The sequence below is a fragment of the Pseudorasbora parva genome, chromosome 9 (genome assembly GCF_024679245.1).
Source record: "Pseudorasbora parva isolate DD20220531a chromosome 9, ASM2467924v1, whole genome shotgun sequence".
NCBI lineage: Eukaryota > Metazoa > Chordata > Actinopteri > Cypriniformes > Gobionidae > Pseudorasbora > Pseudorasbora parva.
The window spans coordinates 49,053,387-49,077,143 of NC_090180.1; the positions used below are offsets into that span (position 1 = coordinate 49,053,387).

General features: G+C 43.5%; 1 protein-coding gene across 1 annotated transcript; it reads right to left on the minus strand.

Moving 5' to 3' along the window:
- Nucleotides 1–355: 355 nt before the first annotated feature.
- On the minus strand, nt 356–23,384 carry sugp1 (SURP and G patch domain containing 1). The gene is made up of 14 exons (XM_067452928.1): nt 23,252–23,384; nt 20,649–20,787; nt 18,250–18,389; nt 17,300–17,536; nt 16,114–16,237; nt 14,965–15,053; nt 12,127–12,250; nt 11,390–11,661; nt 4,403–4,509; nt 2,170–2,347; nt 1,938–2,044; nt 1,702–1,847; nt 970–1,099; nt 356–629 (listed from the first exon to the last, which is right to left on the minus strand). Exons 1-14 carry the CDS (start codon nt 23,268–23,270, stop codon nt 603–605), a joined length of 1,839 nt encoding a protein of 612 aa, XP_067309029.1. The 5' UTR covers nt 23,271–23,384; the 3' UTR covers nt 356–602.
- Nucleotides 23,385–23,757: the final 373 nt, after the last annotated feature.

Genomic DNA, 23,757 nt, shown 5'->3' on the forward strand with positions numbered 1-23,757 from the left:
GACACACAAATGAACACATCAACCCTATAATAAACTCGTTATTCTACTGTTCATTTGCCTTTTGTCCATTTACTGTTCTCAATAGATAATCATTTAAAGCATTCCTTATTTGAGTGAAATGCTAAAGATTCGATTGAATGGGTTCGATTCCCAGGGAAAGCAAGAATTGACAATAATGTAAAATGTGTACCTTGAATACAATGCAAGTCGCTTTGGATAAAAGCTTCTGCCAAACGCATAAATGCAAAGAACATCTTAAACGCGACACATGGTGTGAGAGAAATATCATTCTGTCTCTTCTAGAAGGTTCATAAACAAAAATTAGATCTACACACACACACACACACACACACAGTTTGAGGATCACAGATGTTTATTAGATCTCAATCACAGACCGTTGGGTCAAGTCTAAAATATAATATAATGTAATATCTGCTGATTTATGGTCAAACTCTGATCTTTAAGACACACAGCGACTACGCAGGACAGTTCTCAACGAAGGGGACAGTAATGAACATCTGTAAGGGCTGGAGTCTGTGAGCTGTGATATGAGGAGAGAAGCAGGAAACGGAGAGAGGAGGTGTGTGTGTGTGTGTGTGTGTTCAGTAGTACGGCCTCCTGGGATTGTTCTGCGCAGAAACAGAAGAGAGACAAGTTAGCAGTGAATAAACACATTAAAAGCCAGATTGTGTGTGTGCGCGTTTGTGTCAGAGAGTGTGCATGTGTGTGAGCGTGTGTGTGTGTAAGTGAGTGTGAGAGAGAGTGTGTGTGTGCGCGTTTGTGTCAGAGAGTGTGCATGTGTGTGAGCGTGTGTGTGTGTGTGTGTGTAAGTGAGTGTGAGAGAGAGAGAGTGTGTGTGTTTGTGTGAGTTTTGTGTGTGTGGACATGTTTTTGTGAAATATCAGGAAACAAATGTATATAATGCCGTGTGTATGAGTGTGTGTGTGTGTGTGTGTGTGTGTCTCTCACCAGAGGGTTCGGCCTGAAGCGATACGCCAGCATCATCCTCTTACGGAACGCGTCGTACTCATCGTCACTCTTGCTGAGCTCAGCGGGACGATCCACACCGAAGCCTGCGCCATCCACCGCTGTGCTGCCTCTGCGCACACACACACACACACACACACACACACACACACACACACACACACACACACACACACACACACACACACACACACACACACACACACACAGATTATCAGCAATGTATTTCTCTGTCGTTGAGATCTGTGTCAGGTGATCTGAGCACTAAATACAAGAGTAGACGGGTCAGAAACGCGCTCATGTGTGTGTGAGAGAGCATGTTTTTGTGATAGGTTGAAATAAGCTGATAACATCGCTGTTTTCTCCAGTACGACTGTTCAGCCAAATCTAATTTTGTCGCAATATTATCCTGTTTGACACTGTGAAGCTGCTTTGACACAATCGTGATTGTAAAAGCGCTATATAAATAAAGTTGATTGATTGATTGATTGACATATGAGGACACAAATGTGTATAATGCCATGGGTATGACACAGGTATTACAGGAGAGGGTGAAATATGAGGACATTACCCATGGCCCCACTTTACAAAAGGCTTATAAATCACACAGGAGGAGTTTTTATGAGAAAGTAAAAATGCAGAATGTGTGTGTGTGTGTGTGTGTGTGTGTGTGTGTGTGTGTGTGTGTGTGTGTGTGTGTGTGTGTGTGTTTACCTGTTAACAGGGTTTTTGATGCCCCGCCCATCAGAGCCCAGTCCATCTCCTTCCTTCCAGCCCATCTTCATCAGCATCTGGAACCCGATGTTCTCCACCGTCAGCTTGAACTCCTTATACTCGGAGTAATCCGGGTCTCTGCCCTCCTGCACACACACACACACACACACACACACACACGTCTCATATCTGCTGAAGTTCCTCACTGTTTGTGTTCTGGACTCGGCCTCTCTCACCTTCAGAGCTTTGAACGTCTCCATGAACTTCTCCAGCTCATCCGGAGGAAGGAAGTCTCCAATGAAATGCTTTCCTTTGCCCATCTCCGTCAGCTGCTCCGCCCACTCTGAGAGACACACACACACACACACACACACACACACACGTCATATTCAGAGCTCGGTCAGGGGTCCCCCCTGGAGTCAAGTCAGCTTTATTTATATCACGCTTTTCTAAAGTGTGACCTCTGACCTCTGGTCTTCTCCATCTCCATCTGCCGCAGCCGGTGCTCCCATGTTCCGGCCTCGGGGTCGAGCTCCTCATCGCTGTCGTATTCGTGCTGATGGTTCCGGATCGCTTTCTCCCACATCAGCTGCATGTCCTGCATCGCACGCTTGTGCTTCATGATCATATCGTACATCTCCTGCATCTACACACACACACACACACGCTGTCAGTCACACAGGCCCCCATATTCAGACCCCCTTAAAGGGTTAGTTCACCCAAAAATGAAGATGATGTCATTAACTCCTCTCCCTCACGCCGTCGGACACCCGTCAGACCTCCGCTCATCTTCAGAACACAGATGAAGATATTTTAGTGTAAAGCTGAGAAAGGCTGTACAATAGTTTTACCAAGCGGCGAGAATAGTTTTTGTGCGCAAAAAAATCAAAATAACGACTTTATGAACTCGACGCATGCGTGAGAATATGTCAGTATCTTGGCGGATAGTCGTTATTTTGATTTTTTTCACGCACAATAACGATTGTCGCCGCTTGGTAAAGTGATTGTCCAGCCGCTGTAGTGAGATGGGCTGTGTGTCGATGTGTTTAGGGCCTTTATGGGTCTTGTGAGTGGGAATGGACTGAAGGCCAATGGAGGCCTATCTGAAGCCTTTCTCAGCTTTACACTAAAATATCTTCATCTCATGAGGGAGAGTCATTCATGAGATAATTTTCATTTTTGGGTGAACTAACCCTTTAAATTGTTCACTCTGTTGTTGATATTTTTGCAGATATATTAAAACTGAAATATCAGATGGTCCTCAGTGTTCAGACCCTTTGCTGTGACGCTCATATATTTAACTCAGGTGCTGTCGATTTCTTCTGCTCATCCTTGAGATGGTTCTACACCTTCATCTGAGTCCAGCTGTGTTTGATTATACTGATGGGACATGATTAGGAAAGCCACACACCTGTCTATATCAGACCTTACAGCTCACAGTGCAGGTCAGAGCAAATGAGAATCAGGAGGTCAAAGGAACCGCCTGAAGAGCTCAGAGACAGAACCGTGGCACGGCAGAGATCTGGCCATGGTTACAACAATTTCAGCTGCACTTAAGGTTCCTAAGAGCACAGTGGCCTCCATAATCCTTCAATGGAAGACGTTTGGGACGACCAGAACCCTTCCTAGAGCTGGCCGTCCGGCCAAACTGAGCTATCGGCGGAGAAGAGCCTTGGTGAGAGAGGTAAAGAAGAACCCAAAGATCACTGAGGCTGAGCTCCAGAGATGGAGAAAGATGGAGAAAGATGGAGAAAGTCAGCCATCACTGCAGCCCTCCACCCGTCGGGGCTTTATGGCAGAGTGGCCGACGGAAGCGTCTCCTGAGTGCGAGACACACGAACGTTTGCTAAAACACACCTGAAGGACTCCAAGCTGGTGAGAATTAAGATTCTCTGGTCTGATGGGACCAAGACAGAACTTTTTGGCCTTTATTCTGAGCGGTATGTGTGGAGAAAAATATCACCTGTCCAGTACAGTCCCAGCAGTGAAGCGTGGTGGCGGCAGCATAATGCTGTGGGGTGTTTTTCAGCTGCAGGGACAGGACGACGGGTTGCAATCGAGGGAAAGAGTAATGTGGCCAAGAACAGGGATATCCTGGACGAAAACCTTCTCCAGAGCGCTCAGGATCTCAGACTGGGCTGAAGGTTCGCCTTCCATCAAGACAATGACCCAAAGCACAGCTAAAATAACGGAGGAGTGGCTTCACAACAACTCCGTGACTGTTCCTGATTGGCCCAGCCAGAGCCCTGTAACCCAATTGAGTATCTCTGGAGACCTGAAAATGGCGGTCCACCAACATTTACCATCCGACCTGACAGAACTGGAGAGGATCTGCAGGAGGAATGGCAGAGGATCCCCAAATCCAGCGGTGGAAAAGACTCACGGCTGTGTCAGATCAGAAGGGGATCTGCTAAACACTGAGCAGAGGCTCTGAGCACTGAGGATCATGGGATACTACAGTCTTTCTTTTTTAATAAATCTGCAAAAATGTCAACATTTCTGTCAGTATGTGGTGCTGAGTGTACATTAATGAGAAGAAAATTAACTTAAATGATTTTAGCAAATGGCTGCAATATAACAGTGAAAATATAAGGGGGTCTGAATACTTTCCGTACCCACTGTATACTACGCTATTCCAACATTTCTATGGCATGTGGGGTTTATGGGTAATGAGTGTGTGTGTGTGTGTGTGTGTTCGTACTTCCTGTTGTTCTTTGATCTGTTTCTTCTGTTCGTCTGACAGCTCCGTCACACCCACCAGACCGACCGGTTTCCCCTTCTTATAGCCCAGACTGCTCAACTCTTGATCTACACACACACACACACGCACACACACGCACACACACACACACACACACACACACACACACACAGATCAAAGTCATCAAATTATACATCAGTGTGTGTGTGTGTGTGTGTGTGTGTGTGTGTGTGTGTGGTCTGGTCTGGTCTGCGGGTGTCTGGTCTGGGTTTGTTTCCAGGCTGGACTTGATAGATAAATGTCCATTGCCTCTTTTTGAAACACTTAGCAAACTGAAAGTTCAGCCGTTCATCAGTGGACCACTGCCAGCAAGAGGAACAAATAGATTCTCACGGTTGCTTGGGCTTAATACATGGCTGCAAAAAACCTGCATGATGAAGGGAGTGAATTTCATCGACAACTTTAATCTCTTCTGGAGCCAGAGACAATTGTTTACATCAAATGGCCACCACCCAAACAAACTTGGTGCAAGAGTGTTAAAGGACAATATTTATTTTTCCCTTCATCATCCTTTAGCTGTGTGTTCTAACCCACTCAACCTGATACAGAGTATGGACGACCACAGGACTTCTTTTCAGCAGCTGAATGGACATGTGGCTGACACATCCCACAAGGACAATGATAAGACCACGCCCCCACAACAACAATTGCTCACGGACACACTCCCAGCTGAGCCCTGCCCACAGAGCTCACCACAGACTGACTGTGAAGGATTAGATCTGCTCCAAGATTCAGCACCCAAGGATGATTTTCTGGAAAATGGACAGGGAAGCCAGGACAACATATTTCAACTTCCGATAACACCAGAGAAACAGCCCCTCTCACCGGACATGTCATTCCTCTCTCCAGCATCCCCGCATCTGAGCTTCTCAGAGAAAATGGAGGACTTGGTTCATGCTGGAATCAGACTATCACACTCGATCGCTATGAGCCCCCAAATATCGACCAAAAATCGTGGAGCCCCACAAACACCAAAGCCTGTGGGCCCAGCTCGTCCTCGCCCTCCTCCTGTGAGATTTCTTCGGTCACAACGTCAGGGCCCACACCCGCCTCCATCTGTTGTAGGTGAACCAAAAACAACTGATTCCAGCTCTCAGTGATGTGTTTTGGGTCCCCGCTATGATAACAGTAACTCTATCAAATGTTTACAAAACAAGGGGGAACCCAGTGTGCCTGCCTCTTTCTCTATCTCTGTTCTGTTACGTGAAAGAAAGTCTAAGGCCTTGTCAGGCCGTTTAATAAACCAATATAATCTGCTGCCTGTTACCTGCCAAAATAGGATTAATGTGGAGAAAAAAATTATTACTGTTAAGTTAGCGCTTTTAAACATCCGTTCACTTAAGAACAAATCATTTCTAGTCAATGACTTAATAACCACTAACAACCTAGATTTTCTGCTTCTAAATGAAACGTGGCTAGAAGAAAACTGTAGTGCAACAGTCCTCAATGAAGCAGCCCCTCCTAACTTTACTTTTATGAGTGTTTGCAGATCTGTTAGGAGAGGTGGGGGTGTTGCTGCTCTTTTTAAAGATTTCTATCAATGTAAGCAAGTATCATTTGGTGACTATTTGTCTCTAGAATATCTGGGTATTGTGTTAAAAGGTTCTCCACGCATCCTGCTTATCATTATTTATAGGCCTCCGAAATACTCTGCAGGCTTCACTGAGGACTTTACAGAACTGTTATCAATAATTTCCTCAGAGTTTGACTGTTTTGCTATTGCTGGGGATTTTAACATTCACATAGACAATATTGAATCCAGTAAAACAAAAGAGCTCATGACTGTTCTTAACACTTTTGATTTGACACAGCATGTAAATGGACCCACACACAATCGTGGACACACTCTAGATTTACTTATCAGTAAGGGTCTAAACATTTCATCAATTGTTATTAAGGATGTGGCACTGTCTGATCATTTCTGTATTTTCTTTGATATATCAATCTCTCCTGCCATTGAAGCTAGATCTGTCTCTGTCAAAAAGAGATGCTTAAATGAGAACACTAATGTGCTGTTTATGAAGGCTTTATCTCTAAAACCAAGCATATCTGCAGACTCTGTTGATTTTCTCCTTGACTCCTTTAACTCAAAAGTTAAGAGTGTAATTGATGATATTGCTCCTCTAAAAGTCAGGAAAAAGAGTACCAAACAAAAAGCACCTTGGAGAAACTCAACAGCAGTTCAAATAATGAAAAGACAATGCAGAAAATCTGAACGCATGTGGCGGAAGACAAAACTTGTAGTCCATTATAACATCTATAAAGACACCCTTCATGCTTTCAATGTTGAACTAGGCAAAGCTAGACAGACCTTCTTCTCAAATATTATAAACAAACACATAAACAACACGCGCACTCTTTTTGCTACTGTCGAGAGACTAACAAACCCCCCGAGTCAGACTCCTAGTGAAATGCTCTCAGACAGTAAGTGCAGTGAGTTTGCTTCCTACTTCTCCGAGAAAATCAATAATATCAGAAAGGCGATCAGCACATCCTCCAGTTGCTCTGGGGTCAGTCAGATCATACCAAACCCTCGGAAAATTACCATGTCAGATTTCGACGCTATTGACTGCAAAATTTTAGAAGACACAGTACAGCATCTTAAAACATCAACCTGTGCCCTAGACACACTCCCCACTTCTTTCTTCAAAAGTGTGTTTAACTGTTTAGAAGCAGATCTCCTAGAAGTGGTAAACTCCTCACTTCTCTATGGGACTTTTCCAACCGCCCTTAAAACTGCAATAGTTAAGCCTCTTCTGAAAAAGAGAAATCTGGATAACTCCATACTGAGCAACTACAGACCAATCTCAAATCTCCCCTTCATAGGCAAAATCATTGAAAAAGTTGTTTTCAATCAGTTGAACAAATTCTTACGCTCAAATGGATACTTTGATAATTTTCAATCTGGTTTCCGTCCACATCACAGTACAGAGACAGCACTCATAAAGATTATAAATGATATTCGCTTAAACACTGATACAGGCAAAACATCAATTCTGGTACAACTGGATCTCAGTGCCGCATTCGACACTGTTGACCACACCATACTTCTAGACAGGCTGGAAAACTGGGTCGGGCTTTCTGGGATGGTCCTCAAATGGTTCAGATCATACTTAGAAGGGAGAGGTTATTATGTGAGTATAGGAGACCATAAGTCTGAGTGGACATCCATGACATGCGGAGTCCCACAAGGGTCCATTCTAGCACCACTCCTGTTTAACCTGTATATGCTGCCACTGAGCCAAATAATGAAAAAGAACAATATTGCTTACCACAGCTATGCTGATGACACCCAGCTCTACTTAGCGCTGTCACCAAATGACTACAGCCCCATTGACTCCCTGTGCAAATGCATTGATGAAGTTAACAACTGGATGTGCCAAAACTATCTTCAGTTAAACAAAGACAAAACCGAAATCACTACATTTGGAAACAAAGATGAAATTCTCAAGGTGAACGCATATCTTGAGGCTAAAGGCCTGATAACAAAAAATCAAGTCAGGAATCTTGGAGTGATTTTAGAGTCCGACCTGAGTTTCAGTAGTCATGTCAAAGCAATAACTAAATCAGCTTACTATCATTTGAAAAATATTGCAAGGATTAGATGTTTTGTCTCCAGGCAAGACTTAGAGAAACTCGTTCATGCTTTCATCACCAGTAGGGTGGACTATTGTAATGGCCTTCTCACTGGCCTTCCTAAAAAGACCATTAGACAGCTGCAGCTCATACAGAACGCTGCTGCCAGGATTGTGAGCAGAACCAGAAAATATGACCATATCACACCAGTCCTCAGGTCTTTACACTGGCTTCCAATTACATTTAGGATCGACTTTAAAGTACTATTACTTGTTTATAAATCACTCAATGAGCTAGGACCTCAATACATCGCAGATATGCTGATTAAATACAAACCCAACAGATCACTCAGATCAGCAGGATCAAGTCAGTTAGAAATACCAAGAGTTCACTCAAAGCAAGGAGAGTCTGCCTTTAGCTATTATGCCAGCCGCAGTTGGAACCGGCTTCCTGAACAGATCAGATGTGCTCCAACAGTAGCCACATTCAAATCCAGACTTAAAACACATCTGTTCAGCTGTGCATTTACTGAATGAGCTCTGAGCACTGTATGTCCGACTGATTGCACCCTATCTTATCTCTTTATTCTTTTTATAATTGTTTTAGTTTACCTTTGTTCTTATCTCTGGTTATTGTTTATTTTATATGTTCTTTTGAGTTTAATATGACGAGTGAAAACTGGGTTTGATGGAAATAGTAAGTTTGACAATAAGGTTTGAGTATGTGTAAATCTGTGGAGGGTATGATGAGTGAGTAAGGGCTTTAACAAGAAGGTTTCTGAGTAAAAATCAGGGAATAGTGATTAAAATGGATGTTATGAACGTGTTTGAGAAAGAAATGAATGAGAGGTGTTCTAATTAAGATGGTACATGTATGTAGGCAGTAAACTGAAGAATGTTTATTTTTATATCAGACCATTATTGTGGATCTGACCATTTTTTTTTTTTTTTTTTTTTTTTTTTATTATTTTTTTTTTTTTTTTTATTATTATTTTTTATTATTATTATTATTTTTTAATTACTATATCTTTACGACTGTTTTAACTATGCTTGTTTTTAATTCTTTATTCGTCCATATGGTATTCTTTTTTTTTTCTCATGCATTTGTTACCACTGTTTTAATTAATTTCTATGTAAAGCACTTTGAATTGCCATTGGGTATGAAATGTGCTATACAAATAAACTTGCCTTGCCTTGCCTTGCCTTGCCTTGCCTTGCCTCTGACCATGAAGCTAGAGGCTATTAGACAGGTGGCGCTGTCTAAAGTACAACATCTGTTCTCCAATGTCCACATCCAGCAGAAAGTGCTGAGGGACATGAACAGTAAGACAGTGAGTGTGGTGCGGAAGTGGTTTGGACTCAACACACAGCACCCGTGATGTTATTTTTCATCCTCAATGGGAAGGAGGGTTGGGAGCACCAAACGTGATCTGGATTTACACCAGCATGCGGATTTCCCATCTTCTGAACATGCTGAATAATGATGACAGAGACGTGAGGCAGCTGGCTCGATCTTCCCTGTTCCTGGACCTAAGGAGGCGTAAGGTGCCGTTGGCCAGAGACTCAGAGCCTCATTTCCTGGGATTCAAAAGGAAACCCAGTGGGAAACTGGACACCCATTCAGCTGGCTTTGGTGTGTGGTCAGACTGGCCGGACCTGAATGATCTTTGTGTCCGAGCTGGAGGAGCACTGGAGTGGGTGCGGTCTGACTCTGGGACTGTGAGGATCTCAGAGGATATCATCTGTGACCCCCTGGTCCATGTTAAGGCAACAGCCACATATGGTGGCCACAGCTATCCACTAACATCTACAGGAGCCCGGAGAACTCTCCTGGACTTACACCAACATCACCAGAAACAACACTGGACTGGCCTGAGACTCCAGGGGAAGCTGGCATGCCTCTCCTGTGCTGATCACTCTGTCTCGCACTCGTTCTTTAAGAACACTGCACTCAGTGAGGACATTGTCACCTTCACAGTAAAGGCAAGATTGCAAGTTCTTCCTACCAGACTTAACCTTTCCATCTGGTTTCCTTTGACCCAGGTCCCTCACTGTCTACATCACACCACCGAACAGATTACTGAGACACTTCCACATATCCTGAATGGCTGTCATGTTTACAAGGGAATGTACATCGCACGCCACAACAGAATAGTGGACCTTATAGTGAAGGACGTATCAAAACATCTCTCACCCTCAGTGAAAATATACAAACACTCTAGCGTAAAAGCATCCATGTTCCAGCATGGTAGTAGTAACTCTGATGCTTTCTCACATCTGTCTGCTAACACACCAGATGTTATTGTGGTTAATGAGGAGCTCAGTGAGGTGTTCATTCTGGAGGTGGCATGCACCTTTGACTCTAGCATGGAGGAAGCCTTTATGACCAAGGTCATTAAATACCAGCCGCTCTTAAACTCCATCTCAGAGATCGGTTATCGAGGCAGACTACTGGTGTTCATATTCGGCAGCTTAGGACACACTCAGAGGCTGGTGGTACGAGGCCTTCAGCTACTTGGGATGCCCAAGAAAAGGGCCAAACAGCTAGCGAAGTATTGTGCCCTGTCTGCTATTATAGGCAGCCCTGATATATGGAGGAGACGCTGCTACTTATACCCATAACACCTGAGTGATGAGCTTTTGTGAAGATCTGTGTATGCCACTGGGCCATGATTTTGTACATGCGTTAAACTGCACCTATAATGTTTATGTCCCTGTAAATTAATTCTTTTAAAGTGGACTTAAATAAATTGTTAAAATGTGGGCATGTTTTTGTGACATATGAGGACATTACCCATGGCCCCACTTTACAAAATGCTTATAAATCACACAGGAGGAGTTTTTATGAGAAAGTAAAAATGCAGAATGTTTCCTGTGATGGGTAGGTTTAGGGGCAGTGTGTGTGTGTGTTGGGTAGGTATAGGGGCAGTGTAAGGGGATAAAAAAATACGGTTTGTACAGTAGAAAAACCATTACGCCTATGGAATGTCCCCATATGTCACAAAAACAAACGTGTGTGCGTGTGTGTGTGTGTGTGTGTGTGTGTTGGGTAGGTATAGGGGCAGTGTAAGGGGATAAAAAAATACGGTTTGTACAGTAGAAAAACCATTACGCCTATGGAATGTCCCCATATGTCACAAAAACAAACGTGTGTGTGTGTGTGTGTGTGTGTGTGTGATGGGTAGGTATAGGGGCAGTGTAAGGGGATAAAAAAATACGGTTTGTACAGTAGAAAAACCATTACGCCTATGGAATGTCCCCATATGTCACAAAAACAAACGTGTGTGTGTGTGTGTGTGTGTGTGTGTGTGTGTGTGTGTGTGTGTGTGTGTGTGTGTGTGTGTGTGTGTACCAGACAGTGCAGGAGTGCTGGGTTCGGCCGCTGGGATTGGACTGATGACGCTGGGTGAGGGCAGAGGGACTTTATCATCCTCAGCTCCCCATCGGCTCTTCCTCTTCCTCTTGGCTGCGGTGGGCTGATCCGATGGGATAAGCTTCTGCTCTGATTGGGTGAGCTTCTGCTCCGGCGGGATGGATGGGATGGATCCGGCTCGGGCCTGACGGAACTCGTCCACTTTGGCCTTGTAGAAGCGATGAGCAGCGCTCTGATACTCGTACAGGAAACTGACAGAGAGAAACATCAGCTGAGCCTTCACTATTCTCACCGCTGTTGTAAAGGCTCCTAATGTTGCTCTGGCGTCTCCACACACACACACACACACACACACACACACACACACACACACACTCCTAATCTCCACTGACACATCAGCTCTTTCCTCTCAGCGTCTGAAAAACTTCAGTCTCTCTAAGCTCCGCCTATCTTGAGAGCTGCTCTGCTGTGATTGGTCAGAAAGGAAGCGCTCATTATCATATATGAATCTCTTGATACACAGTTATACGAACAGTGAGTGAGGGCGGGGCTAAGAGACAATGCTCAGCCAATCAGGACAAGAGGGGTGCATTATGCAAATTAGTAACAATTCTACATAGTAAGTTGACGACTCGTTTAGTTTCAGAATCGATTCCTTCTTTTCAAGGCAAGACCTCAACATTTACCTGAGCGTCCACATGCACACGCAGTCGTACCTGAATGCGGGATTATCCCGGTTGTGCTGAGCCGCCATGATCTCCACCTCCGGGCCACCGTCCGCCACGAAGCGCGCCAGCTTCTCCGCCACCTTCCTGGTGCTCTCGTCCACTGAGGAGGAGACTTAAAGCAGCCTATCAGAACCGGCAGCAACGCAAACTAAACAAACTCTTATGAGTGAGAGAGAGAGAGCTGGGATTGGGTTTGGGAAGAGGACAGGGGTGTCTGCTCACTCTCACACACACACACACACACACACACACACACACACACACACACACACACACACACACACACACACACACACACACACACACACACACACACACACACACACACACACACACACAACGCCACAGGCTGTGGTCAGGAGTATCTGCTCTAGTGCACACTACACAACTGAAGACACTGAGTGTGGATTAGTCATAAATTGTGCCAAACCGATACTTTTAAACCGGTACCGGTGCCTAAATGGTGCCAAACCAATACTTTTAAACCGGTACCGGTGCCTAAATGGTGCCAAACCGATACTTTTAAACCGGTACCGGTGCCTAAATGGTGCCAAACCGATACTTTTAAACCGGTACCGGTGCCTAAATGGTGCCAAACTGATACTTTTAAACCGGTACCGGTGCTTAAATGGTGCCAAACTGATACTTTTAAACCGGTACCGGTGCTTAAATGGTGCCAAACTGATACTTTTAAACCGGTACCGGTGCTTAAATGGTGCCAACCGATACTTTTAAACCGGTACCGGTGCTTAAATGGTGCCAAACTGATACTTTTAAACCGGTACCGGTGCCTAAATGGTGCCAAACTGATACTTTTAAACCGGTACCGGTGCCTAAATGGTGCCAACCGATACTTTTAAACCGGTACCGGTGCCTAAATGGTGCCAAACTGATACTTTTAAACCGGTACCGGTGCCTAAATGGTGCCAACCGATACTTTTAAACCGGTACCGGTGCCTAAATGGTGTCAAACCGATAATTTTAAACCGGTACCGGTGCTTAAATGGTGCCAAACTGATACTTTTAAACCGGTACCGGTGCTTAAATGGTGCCAAACTGATACTTTTAAACCGGTACCGGTGCTTAAATGGTGCCAACCGATACTTTTAAACCGGTACCGGTGCTTAAATGGTGCCAAACCGATACTTTTAAAGCGGTACTGGTGCTTAAATGGTGCCAAACTGATACTTTTAAACCGGTACCGGTGCCTAAATGGTGCCAAACCGATACTTTTAAACCGGTACCGGTGCCTAAATGGTGCCAACCGATACTTTTAAACCGGTACCGGTGCCTAAATGGTGTCAAACCGATACTTTTAAACCGGTACCGGTGCCTAAATGGTGTCAAACCGATACTTTTAAACCGGTACCGGTGCCTAAATGGTGTCAAACCGATACTTTTAAACCGGTACCGGTGCCTAAATGGTGTCAAACCGATACTTTTAAACCGGTACCGGTGCCTAAATGGTGTCAAACCGATACTTTTAAACCGGTACCGGTGCTTAAATGGTGCCAACCGATACTTTTAAACCGGTACCGGTGCTTAAATGTGGTCAAACCGATACTTTTAAACCGGTACCGGTGCCTAAATGGTGCCAACCGATACTTTTAAACCGGTACCGGTGCTTAAATGGTGCCAAACCGATACTTTTAAAGCGGTACTGGTGCTTAAATGGTGCCAAACTGATAGTTTTAAACCGGTACCGGTGCCTAAATGGTGCCAACCGATACTTTTAAACCGGTACCGGTGCCTAAATGGTGTCAAACCGATACTTTTAAACCGGTACCGGTGCCTAAATGGTGCCAAACCGATACTTTTAAACCGGTACCGGTGCCTAAATGGTGCCAAACCGATACTTTTAAACCGGTACCGGTGCCTAAATGGTGCCAAACCGATACTTTTAAACCGGTACCGGTGCCTAAATGGTGTCAAACCGATACTTTTAAACCGGTACCGGTGCTTAAATGGTGCCAAACTGATACTTTTAAAACGGCACCGGTGCCTAAATGGCGCCAAACGATTATTTTAAACCGGTACCGGTGCCTAAATGGTGCCAAACTGATACTTTTAAACCGGTACCGGTGCCTAAATGGTGTCAAACCGATACTTTTAAACCGGTACCGGTGCCTAAATGGTGTCAAACCGATACTTTTAAACCGGTACCGGTGCCTAAATGGTGCCAAACCGATACTTTTAAACCGGTACCGGTGCTTAAATGGTGCCAAACTGATACTTTTAAAACGGCACCGGTGCCTAAATGGCGCCAAACGATTATTTTAAACCGGTACCGGTGCCTAAATGGTGCCAAACTGATACTTTTAAACCGGTACCGGTGCTTAAATGGTGCCAACCGATACTTTTAAACCGGTACCGGTGCTTAAATGGTGCCAAACTGATACTTTTAAACCGGTACCGGTGCCTAAATGGTGTCAAACCGATACTTTTAAACCGGTACCGGTGCCTAAATGGTGCCAAACCGATACTTTTAAACCGGTACCGGTGCTTAAATGGTGCCAAACTGATACTTTTAAAACGGCACCGGTGCCTAAATGGCGCCAAACGATTATTTTAAACCGGTACCGGTGCCTAAATGGTGCCAAACTGATACTTTTAAATCGGCACTGGTGCCTAAATGGTGCCAACCGATTATTTTTGAACTGGCACCGGTGCCTAAATGCTGCCAAACCGATACTTTTAAAACCGTTTCCGATCTGTAGTGTGCACACTCAGTCCTAAACCACACCTGTTTACGTCTGTGAGGTCTCTCTCTGTCTCTCCATCACACCACGGACACTTAGCTGTGTGTGTGTGTGTGTGTGTGCTCACCATCAGACTGAGCGGCCGTGTCCCTTCTGATCTCAGCCACTTTCCTCCTGTAGTACAGATAGTCTTTACTGTTCTTCTCAAACAAGAACCTGCAGGACAGAGATCAGGCTCCACATTAACGCTCGTCCAGGGGATGTTTTTTTAGAATTTTACTAGCCCGACCGGACAAGCGGATTAAAACGCCAAAAAATAATAATTAGTGAATCACCAAAATGCAAGAATGATAATTTAGTGTAAGTGGCGATGGATAGTGGATAATAATATAATCTATAATGAGCTGAAGGGGGCGCTGTTGACGCTCCGCAGCCTCTCGAGGAGAAATCTCAACACACGAGACACTGAGCTAAACATTCAACATGCGACGTTTTATATTTATAACCCCTAATGCAGTTAAACAACATCACATGACCGAGAGTGTGCTTTCCTGAAGAACGTGACAGCTCCATAAACTAATTTACATCAAGTCACTAACATTTTAAATGCAATATTAACAGTTTTTGTTCTGTTTCAGCAGCACAAATAGTTCCAAACAGAAGAACCGTAACGCATCTCACAGCAACAAGTGTGTTACTGAATGATTCAGTGTTTGAATGAATCGTTTAAACGAATCGACTCAGTGACTCACTCGTTAAGACTCGCCTGCTGCCCCCTACTGGAGGTTTAGTTTCCTGTTTAAACACTTTCCAACATTTCTTATTTGTCCATTTAAAAATACAGATCTCATTACATTATGTAATAGTTGTGATTGTTCAGTGTAAATTATTTAATTAGATTGGTAACAGCCCTATAGTCTCTTATTCTAATGTACAGATAACATTTAAGAACATAATATAACCTGAAGTATAGCCTATATTTAATAAGATTAGGGGGAAACTGCTCTTTATTAAAGGTAAACATTTCACAAATATGCAGATTTAAATATGTCAAAAGCTGATTTAACACTGGTGCGAACATTGCTTCAGAATTAATTATATTTACAACACACACACTTGTTTTTTCCGGACAACTCGGACAAGTGAATGACCAATAAACACCTGAACATGCTTAATGTCAGGAAGAGCTCAACCTTCCGGACCGGATTCAGAACTGAACTGAACGGTGTTTATTACAGTGGAGCGATCTGTCCTGTATAACGGAAGTGAAACTCACGAGAAGACGGGATTGTCCCTGTAGTCCTCCATGGCCTTCTTCTCCAGCTCAGCTCCGCCTTCCGCCACAAACATGGCCATCTTGTCCACAATGAGCCGCAGGTCTCCGTCCTCTGGGGGGGAAACTTTAAGCAGGCTATGAGAACACTGAACTCAGCTCACACCAGCTGTATCTGTCCTGTACGGCTGATCAGATAAAGCACCACACACACACACACACACACACACACACACACTCATTCGTCTTCTGAGGTCAGGTGATGAGCTGTGCTAAATCGGATGAGTGAGAAGAGTTAAAGCGTTAGTTCAGTCAGAAATGTGCATTGTGTGATTAGTTCCTCCAGTGGTTGGACAGCCGTCAGACCTCCGCTCATCTTCACACCATTCATGATTCGGATCGCCAAAGTCACGTGACAAACTCGGAAAAATTAGATGAATTTTGAATTATTAGAGAAATGCAGAATTATGAGAGAAACTCGGAAGTATAAGCAGAAAACACTAAATAACGACTTATATAGTGATGGCCGATTTTAAAATAAAGCTGCGAACCGTTATGAGTCAGTGAATCGATTCAAGGATCGCCAAAGTCACGTGACTTCAGCAGTTTGACACGCGATCCGAATCATGAATCGATTCACTGACTCATAACGGTTCGAATCATGAATCGATTAACTGACTCATAACGGGTCGAATCATGAGTCGATTCACTGACTCATAACGGTTCAAATCATGAATCGATTCACTGACTCATAACGGGTCGAATCATGAATCGATTCACTGACTCATAACGGTTCGAATCATGAGTCGATTCACTGACTCATAACGGTTCGAAGCTTTGTTCTGAAATCGGCCATCACTATATAAGTCGTTATTTAGTGTTTTTGCGCACTAACTCTATTCTGGCCTCTTCATCAATGATTGTAGAGCCGCTGTAGTGAGATGGGCTTTGTAACGACGTCTTTAGTGCCTTTATGGGTCTTGAGAGAGGAAATGACATTGGTGTCAATGAAGGCCTTTCTGAGCCATCGGATTTCAACACTAATATCTTCATCTGTGTGTGAAGATGAGCGGAGGTCTGACGGCTGGCCAACCACAGGAGGAGTTAATCACACTATGCACACTACAGGCTGAACTAACGCTTTAATGGACTGTCTGTCTGTCGTGTGAAGTGAGCCGGAGTGAGATACCTTTGACCTCCAGAAAGTGAGCATCCTCCTCCTCTTCTTCATCTTCATCGGGTGAGCAGAACACACTGGGCCGGGCCGCAGGGAGAGCCATCTTCTTGGACTGAGAATAGTTCTTGAACTGATTGATCATGCTGCTGACGCCCAGGCCCGGCCGCTTCCCAATGAGAATGCTCTTCTTCTGAGCCTGTGTTCCGGCTGCCGATTGGCTCTGAGCGCAGGGGGCGGGGCTGAGGGATCCTAGAGGACATGACATCAGCGTGACATCATCAGCATGACATCATCAGCGTGACATCAGCACACACAACATTACAGAAGCTGATACAAGGCCTGTCACGATAGTCAAAAAACGTGAGACGAACCGAACCGTGCAACCCCTAATAAAAACAATCGTCCGCTGCAGTTTTCATCCGTTGCTTTTATGGTTTTTGGTATTTATTCAAGTGCATTTTTTGTTAAAAATCAATCATCTTTATTTCTATCGCTCTTCTCCAGCGCCGATTGTGTCAGAGCAGCTTCAGTGTTAAACAGGACAATACTGCAGCAGAATTAGATTTGGCTGTACAGTCGTTCTGGAGTAAACAGTGATGTTATCAGCTTATTTTAATTTATCATAGAGAGACAATGTTGGCAGATCAGTATTATAGTTTATAGAATTAAAGAAGACCTCATTCATTAATGTTATTTGTATATTTAACAGACCGAGAGTCCATTGCTTTTATTATTTTGTTCATTTATTGTGGATATTTAATATATTTTTCCGTTTTCAGTGTTAAATACTCTTTAGAAATAAAAGTTTATTGATCTTTGGAAAGGTGTGCCTGCATTATTACGCCATTATCATTATTTTAGATGAAAATGGTCTCAGAACGACAATACTATTGTTTATCGCAATCATGTGTTGGCCGATTTATCATCCAGGCCTAATCAATACTCCTTTATCACAAGCTCACCGTCATCAGGGCTGGACTTCTGCATCCTCAGGAACTGCTGCAGGAAACTGCCATCATTCACAAACTTATTGGAGGAGGAGGAGGACGAAGAGGAGGAAGAGGAGGAGGAGGATGAAGAGGAGGCCTCTGAGGGAGGAGAGCTGACACACACACACACACAGATTAACACAAACACACACAGATTAACACGTGCTTGCGCACACACACACACACACACACACACACACACACACACACACACACACACACACACACACACACACACACAGATTAACACGCACACACACACACACACACACACACACACACACACACACACACACACACACACACACACACCAGAGTTTCCGCTAGAAAAAAATGGTGCCGGTCAAAGTGACCGGCAGAGGTTTCGTTTTCCGGACATTTTGATGATATGCCGGTCAAAAACTCCTGAAAGCAGTTTATGGAACTTTAAAAAAATGCCATAATCAGGCCGTATATGCAACATGTTTATTAGCCGAACTTTCAAATAGACGGGAAAAAAAAACATGAACGTCCGATTGGCGTCAATCAACCCATTTTTTTAACTCATAGGCGTTATTTGCGGGTGGGACAGGTGGGACATGTCCCCACCACTTTTTTAAAACATCTTGCTTCACGGATTAACCTAACTAATACAAACAAAACATCTCTGGTTAACTAGAAGAGTATCATTTCATTCGTTTGTTAGATAAGAGGCGATCGCTCGTTGCCGCTGTTATCAGTGGAGCAGATTTCTCTCGCGGCTCCTGCAGTCTCCACACAGACGAGCGCTGTAATCTAACGCTTAACGCCGTTGCAGAGACTTTCTGTTTGTTCCGGTCAGATCGCAAAACAAAATGCACAAAAACTGTTCCTGCTCTTGATGTACAACCACTGATGGTATTCGGTTTGAGGAGAGAGAGAATAGGCTAGGGCAGATTAGAAACGAGAACTTCTGACCAGTTTAACAGACTAGACCAGGGATTAAGCAAAGTGTGCAAATCTATTTGCCTTTATTCACGTGAAAAAACTTGGCACAACACTATTGTAAACTCAGTATGTCTCATTTAGTTGGTAACATTTAAATTGGCCACCGTGTGAAATGACAAAATCATATAATAGAATATAACAGTATACTGATAACTGTAAGCAGGTAAGCACTACAAGATGTTTTTGAAATCATTAGAGAAAACGACAAAATTACTTATTCACAAAATTACGTGTGTGAATAAGTGCTGTTAAAAATGTGCTTGCACCCGATCATATTCAGTAGAAGGTAAAAATAAATCCCTTAAACTTTCCCATCCCGCTCATGCCCATCGCCGTGATCATCTGTCTCCAGCTGGTTGTTTACCGTGAGTTCTGAACACTGCACCATGTGCTTATTTAAATCTTTTCGTTTCTACACATATTAGGCTATTCCTCATGTCTGAGAGGCGAGCCTGCCGAGTTTCAGTTTATTTGAGACGCGCTCCAGTTCATGAGCAATGAAAGCGATGGCTTCCGCGACCTAGTCCACTTATTTATTTCTTATTTATTAAATACATGCAATTAACCGAAGAACCCTTTATTAAAATTAAGAGACAATTTTTACAAAACAAAACTTAATATTAAACTAAATATTACCACCAAAATCATTTCTGACCCACTTGCATCTTTGCACTTAGCCTATCATAATCAGATGAAATCTAAAAATAATATTATAATATTTAAACATAAATATGAAGAAAAAAAACAATGTTTAATGGCTACAACAAGTACAGTAAGCTACAGATGTATGTCATGTCTGAGCTGGATTGGAGCGATCATCATTTTACCGGCGGGTTCATGAGCGCGCGCCTGCGGATTATTGAGCTGATCACACCGGCTCCGCTCCGCTAATTAGTCATTACAGGCTCGCTCTCGACACTTACACGGGCAGGGCCGGTCTCTCGGGTGAATGGGCTCGGGTAGGGTTGGGCTTTATTTTTTTGAGCTGATCTACGCTCTAGTTCTGGCGAAAAATGTAGTGCTGTGCCGGCCTGTTGTCATGAATTGTTCTCGTGATGGAGCGGTAGTGGAGCGCTCTCGGAGCGAGTAAAAACCACAACGCTCCGACTTTTAAAAAAATCGCTCCTCACTCCATTCAAAATCTCGCCGCTCCACTCCTCACTCCGCTCCGCTCACATAGCCTACTCTGCTTCGCAGGCTGTGGAGAAGTGCAATCCTCCAGCACGGAGTGCTGTCATGACAGCGAGGGCATCACGTCGCAGGCTTACGGTATCGATAAGAGGCAGTTTTAATCTGACAATTTGACCGAAAAGATTTCATTTTGTCGGACATTTAATTTTTTTCCCGGCCAATGTCCGGTAATTACCGGACAACGGAAACCCTGACACACACACACACACACACACCTGCTGGTTTTGTTCTGGTCCGGCTGAGCCTGTTCTCTCAGCTTGGCCTCGATCTCTCTCTTCTTCTGAGCGATCAGCTCCTCCTGCCGCATGATCACATTCAGCTTACTCTTCTGATGAGTCTTCCTGCCGCCACGACCTGACACACACACACACACACACACACACACACACACACACACAGGGGAAAGTGCTTGAAATCATCATTGTGGCTCAGAAAGGCCTTCATTGACACCAATGTCATTTCCTCTCTCAAGACCCATAAAGGCACTAAAGACGTCGTTACAAAGCCCATCTCACTACAGCGGCTCTACAATCATTGATGAAGAGGCCAGAATAGAGTTAGTGCGCAAACACACTAAATAACGACTTATAGAGTGATGGCCGATTTCAGAACAAAGCTTCCAACCGTTATGAGTCAGTGAATCGATTCATGATTCGACCCGTTAGGAGTCAGTGAATCGACTCATGATTCGAACCGTTATGAGTCAGTGAATCGATTCATGATTCGAACCGTTATGAGTCAGTGAATCGATTCATGATTCGACCCGTTATGAGTCAGTGAATCGATTCATGATTTGAACCGTTATGAGTCAGTGAATTGATTCATGATTCAAACCGTTATGAGTCAGTGAATCGATTCATGATTCGACCCGTTATGAGTCAGTGAATCGATTCATGATTTGAACCGTTATGAGTCAGTGAATCGATTCATGATTCGACCCGTTAGGAGTCAGTGAATCGACTCATGATTCGAACCGTTATGAGTCAGTGAATCGATTCATGATTCGAACCGTTATGAGTCAGTGAATCGATTCATGATTCGACCCGTTATGAGTCAGTGAATCGATTCATGATTTGAACCGTTATGAGTCAGTGAATCGATTCATGATTCAAACCGTTATGAGTCAGCGAATCGATTCATGATTCAGATCGCCAATGTCTCGTGATTTCAGCAGTTTGACTCACGATTCGAATCATGAATCGATTCACTGACTCATAACGGTTCGAATCTTTGTTTTGAAATCGGCCATCACTATATAAGTTATTCAAGCACACATATTCCATCACGTCTTGTCGTCTCCTTCATGAAATGTAAAGGACACGCAGCCGTACATCTGATCACGACCGCGATGACACCATAGATTATTCTGCTACACGAAATATAATGCTACAGGTTAATAAACAGACGGATGCAAAAGTAGCCTAAGTGCTTTATCTTTCTGTGTTAAACTTATGTGTGTTATCTGTTCAGAGTTATTACATCTATTTAAGATATCATTAGACCTTTTAAATCTTCTTCCGCGTTTCTCCTCCATTGGCAGATTGTTGTGTTGGGTTTGATTTTTTAAATGCTTACGGTGCCCTCAGCTATGTTTTTCTCTCTCTGTGGTCATATTTTAATATTCATTCACTTGTGTTCTCCTGAAGAAACACACACACCGACATGTGGATGCCCTGGGGTCAGCAGAGAAACATCAGGCTCATTATTGGCTGGACTATCCCTTTAAAGAGTGTTAGACACACTCACTCTAATTATTACACACACAAGGACACACAGCACACACACACTCTTATTATTATTTATAAATCAACGTGTCAAAGTTTGGCACTGAAGTTTGTTGGAAAAGTCAAAAGTGTCCCGAAGAATTAGAGTCGTGAGGAAATGAGAATGAACGGAAGAGAGAAACGGCAGCTTTAATGAGCAGTTATTCTATATTTAATCTATTGTTCATATAAAGCAGAACACGTCACTCAGTGCCTGCATATGAATACCTCAGCAGATGTTTATTAGTACAGGCTTATGTGAAGATTGATCACAGGAGATATTTATGGCCGCATTATACATGTGTGTGTGTATTATAGATCGAGAAAGACAGACAGACAGTTTGGAGAGTGAAACTATCACAATATAGAAATATTTAAAACTGATATTTTTAAGTGTGATTAATTACAGAAAGAATTGTGATTAGTTATATGTTTAAATCGATTGACAGCACTAGAAATATCATAAGTCACAGCACTCTTGCCAAACAAGCCATTTTATGATAAAAGATCTCAATCAAGTGTTCCTGCGAAACATTTCTTTTAATTTTACAGTAATATACTAAATAGATCATGCTAATATCAATTACGCTTTTGTAAATCATAATTATGACGTACTAAGTTAAAATCATGATATATAAAGTTGAAAATTAGATTATAAAGAGGTAACCTTTTGAAATTAGGCCATATTAACTCATAATTATGACAAATAATCGCGATACTCGTGACACATTCAATGATGACAAATCATTTTAACTTCATAATTCAAACTTTTATCATAATTTCGATTGACTTTACGTCAATAAACGGACCTCTATAGATATGATCTGATATTTTAAATGAGAAATACAGCGATAACTCGAGTAAAGTGTGAGCTGAGGTAAATACACAACACTAGTGCAGTTAGCTCCGGAGCGGCTAATCCCTACACACACACACACACACACACACACACCGTGTCAGCGACCTGAGACCGACAGGACACTCATAAACACACGTTCAGATGAGCGATATTAAAGTGTAAATGATGATGTTTGATGTTTAGTGTTTGTGTTTACCCGCATCGCTGGACTCCATCGCGCAGTGTTGTGGAGCAGCCGCTTCTTCTTCTGCGGTTCGGCGAGCGGAGAGAGGATAAGAGCTCACAGCGCCACCTGCCGGCCGCCACTGCACATGCGCAGCTCTCTCTCTCTCTCTCTCTCTCTCTCTCTCTCTCTCTCTCTCTCTCTCTCTCTCTCTCTCTCTCTCTCTCTCTCTCTCTCTCTCTCTCTCTCTCTCTCTCTCTCTCTCTCTCTGTGTGTGTGTGTGTCCTTGTTTATATTAGCCTACATTGTGGAGACCAAATGTCCATAAGGAGAGCAATACCTGAGATCTGCAGCCAGCAGTCCCCACTTTTCAAAAGGCTTATAAATCACACAGGAGGAGTTTTTTTGAGAAAGTAAAAATGCAGAATGTTTCCTGTGATGGGTAGGTTTAGGGGCAGTGTGTGTGTGTGTGTGTGTGTGTGTGTGTGTGTGTGTGTGTGTGTGTGTGTGTGTGTGTGTGTGTGTGTGTGTGTGTGTGT

Excerpts from the sequence above, each read along its gene's own strand:
- sugp1 (XM_067452928.1), bottom strand. Across the intron at positions 4,510-11,389 it reads CAGCACTCCTGCACTGTCTG|ATCAAGAGTTGAGCAGTCTG; the intron begins GTACACACACAC and ends GTGTGTGTGTAG. Across the intron at positions 2,045-2,169 it reads GGAGATGGAGAAGACCAGAG|AGTGGGCGGAGCAGCTGACG; the intron begins GTCAGAGGTCAC and ends TGTGTCTCTCAG.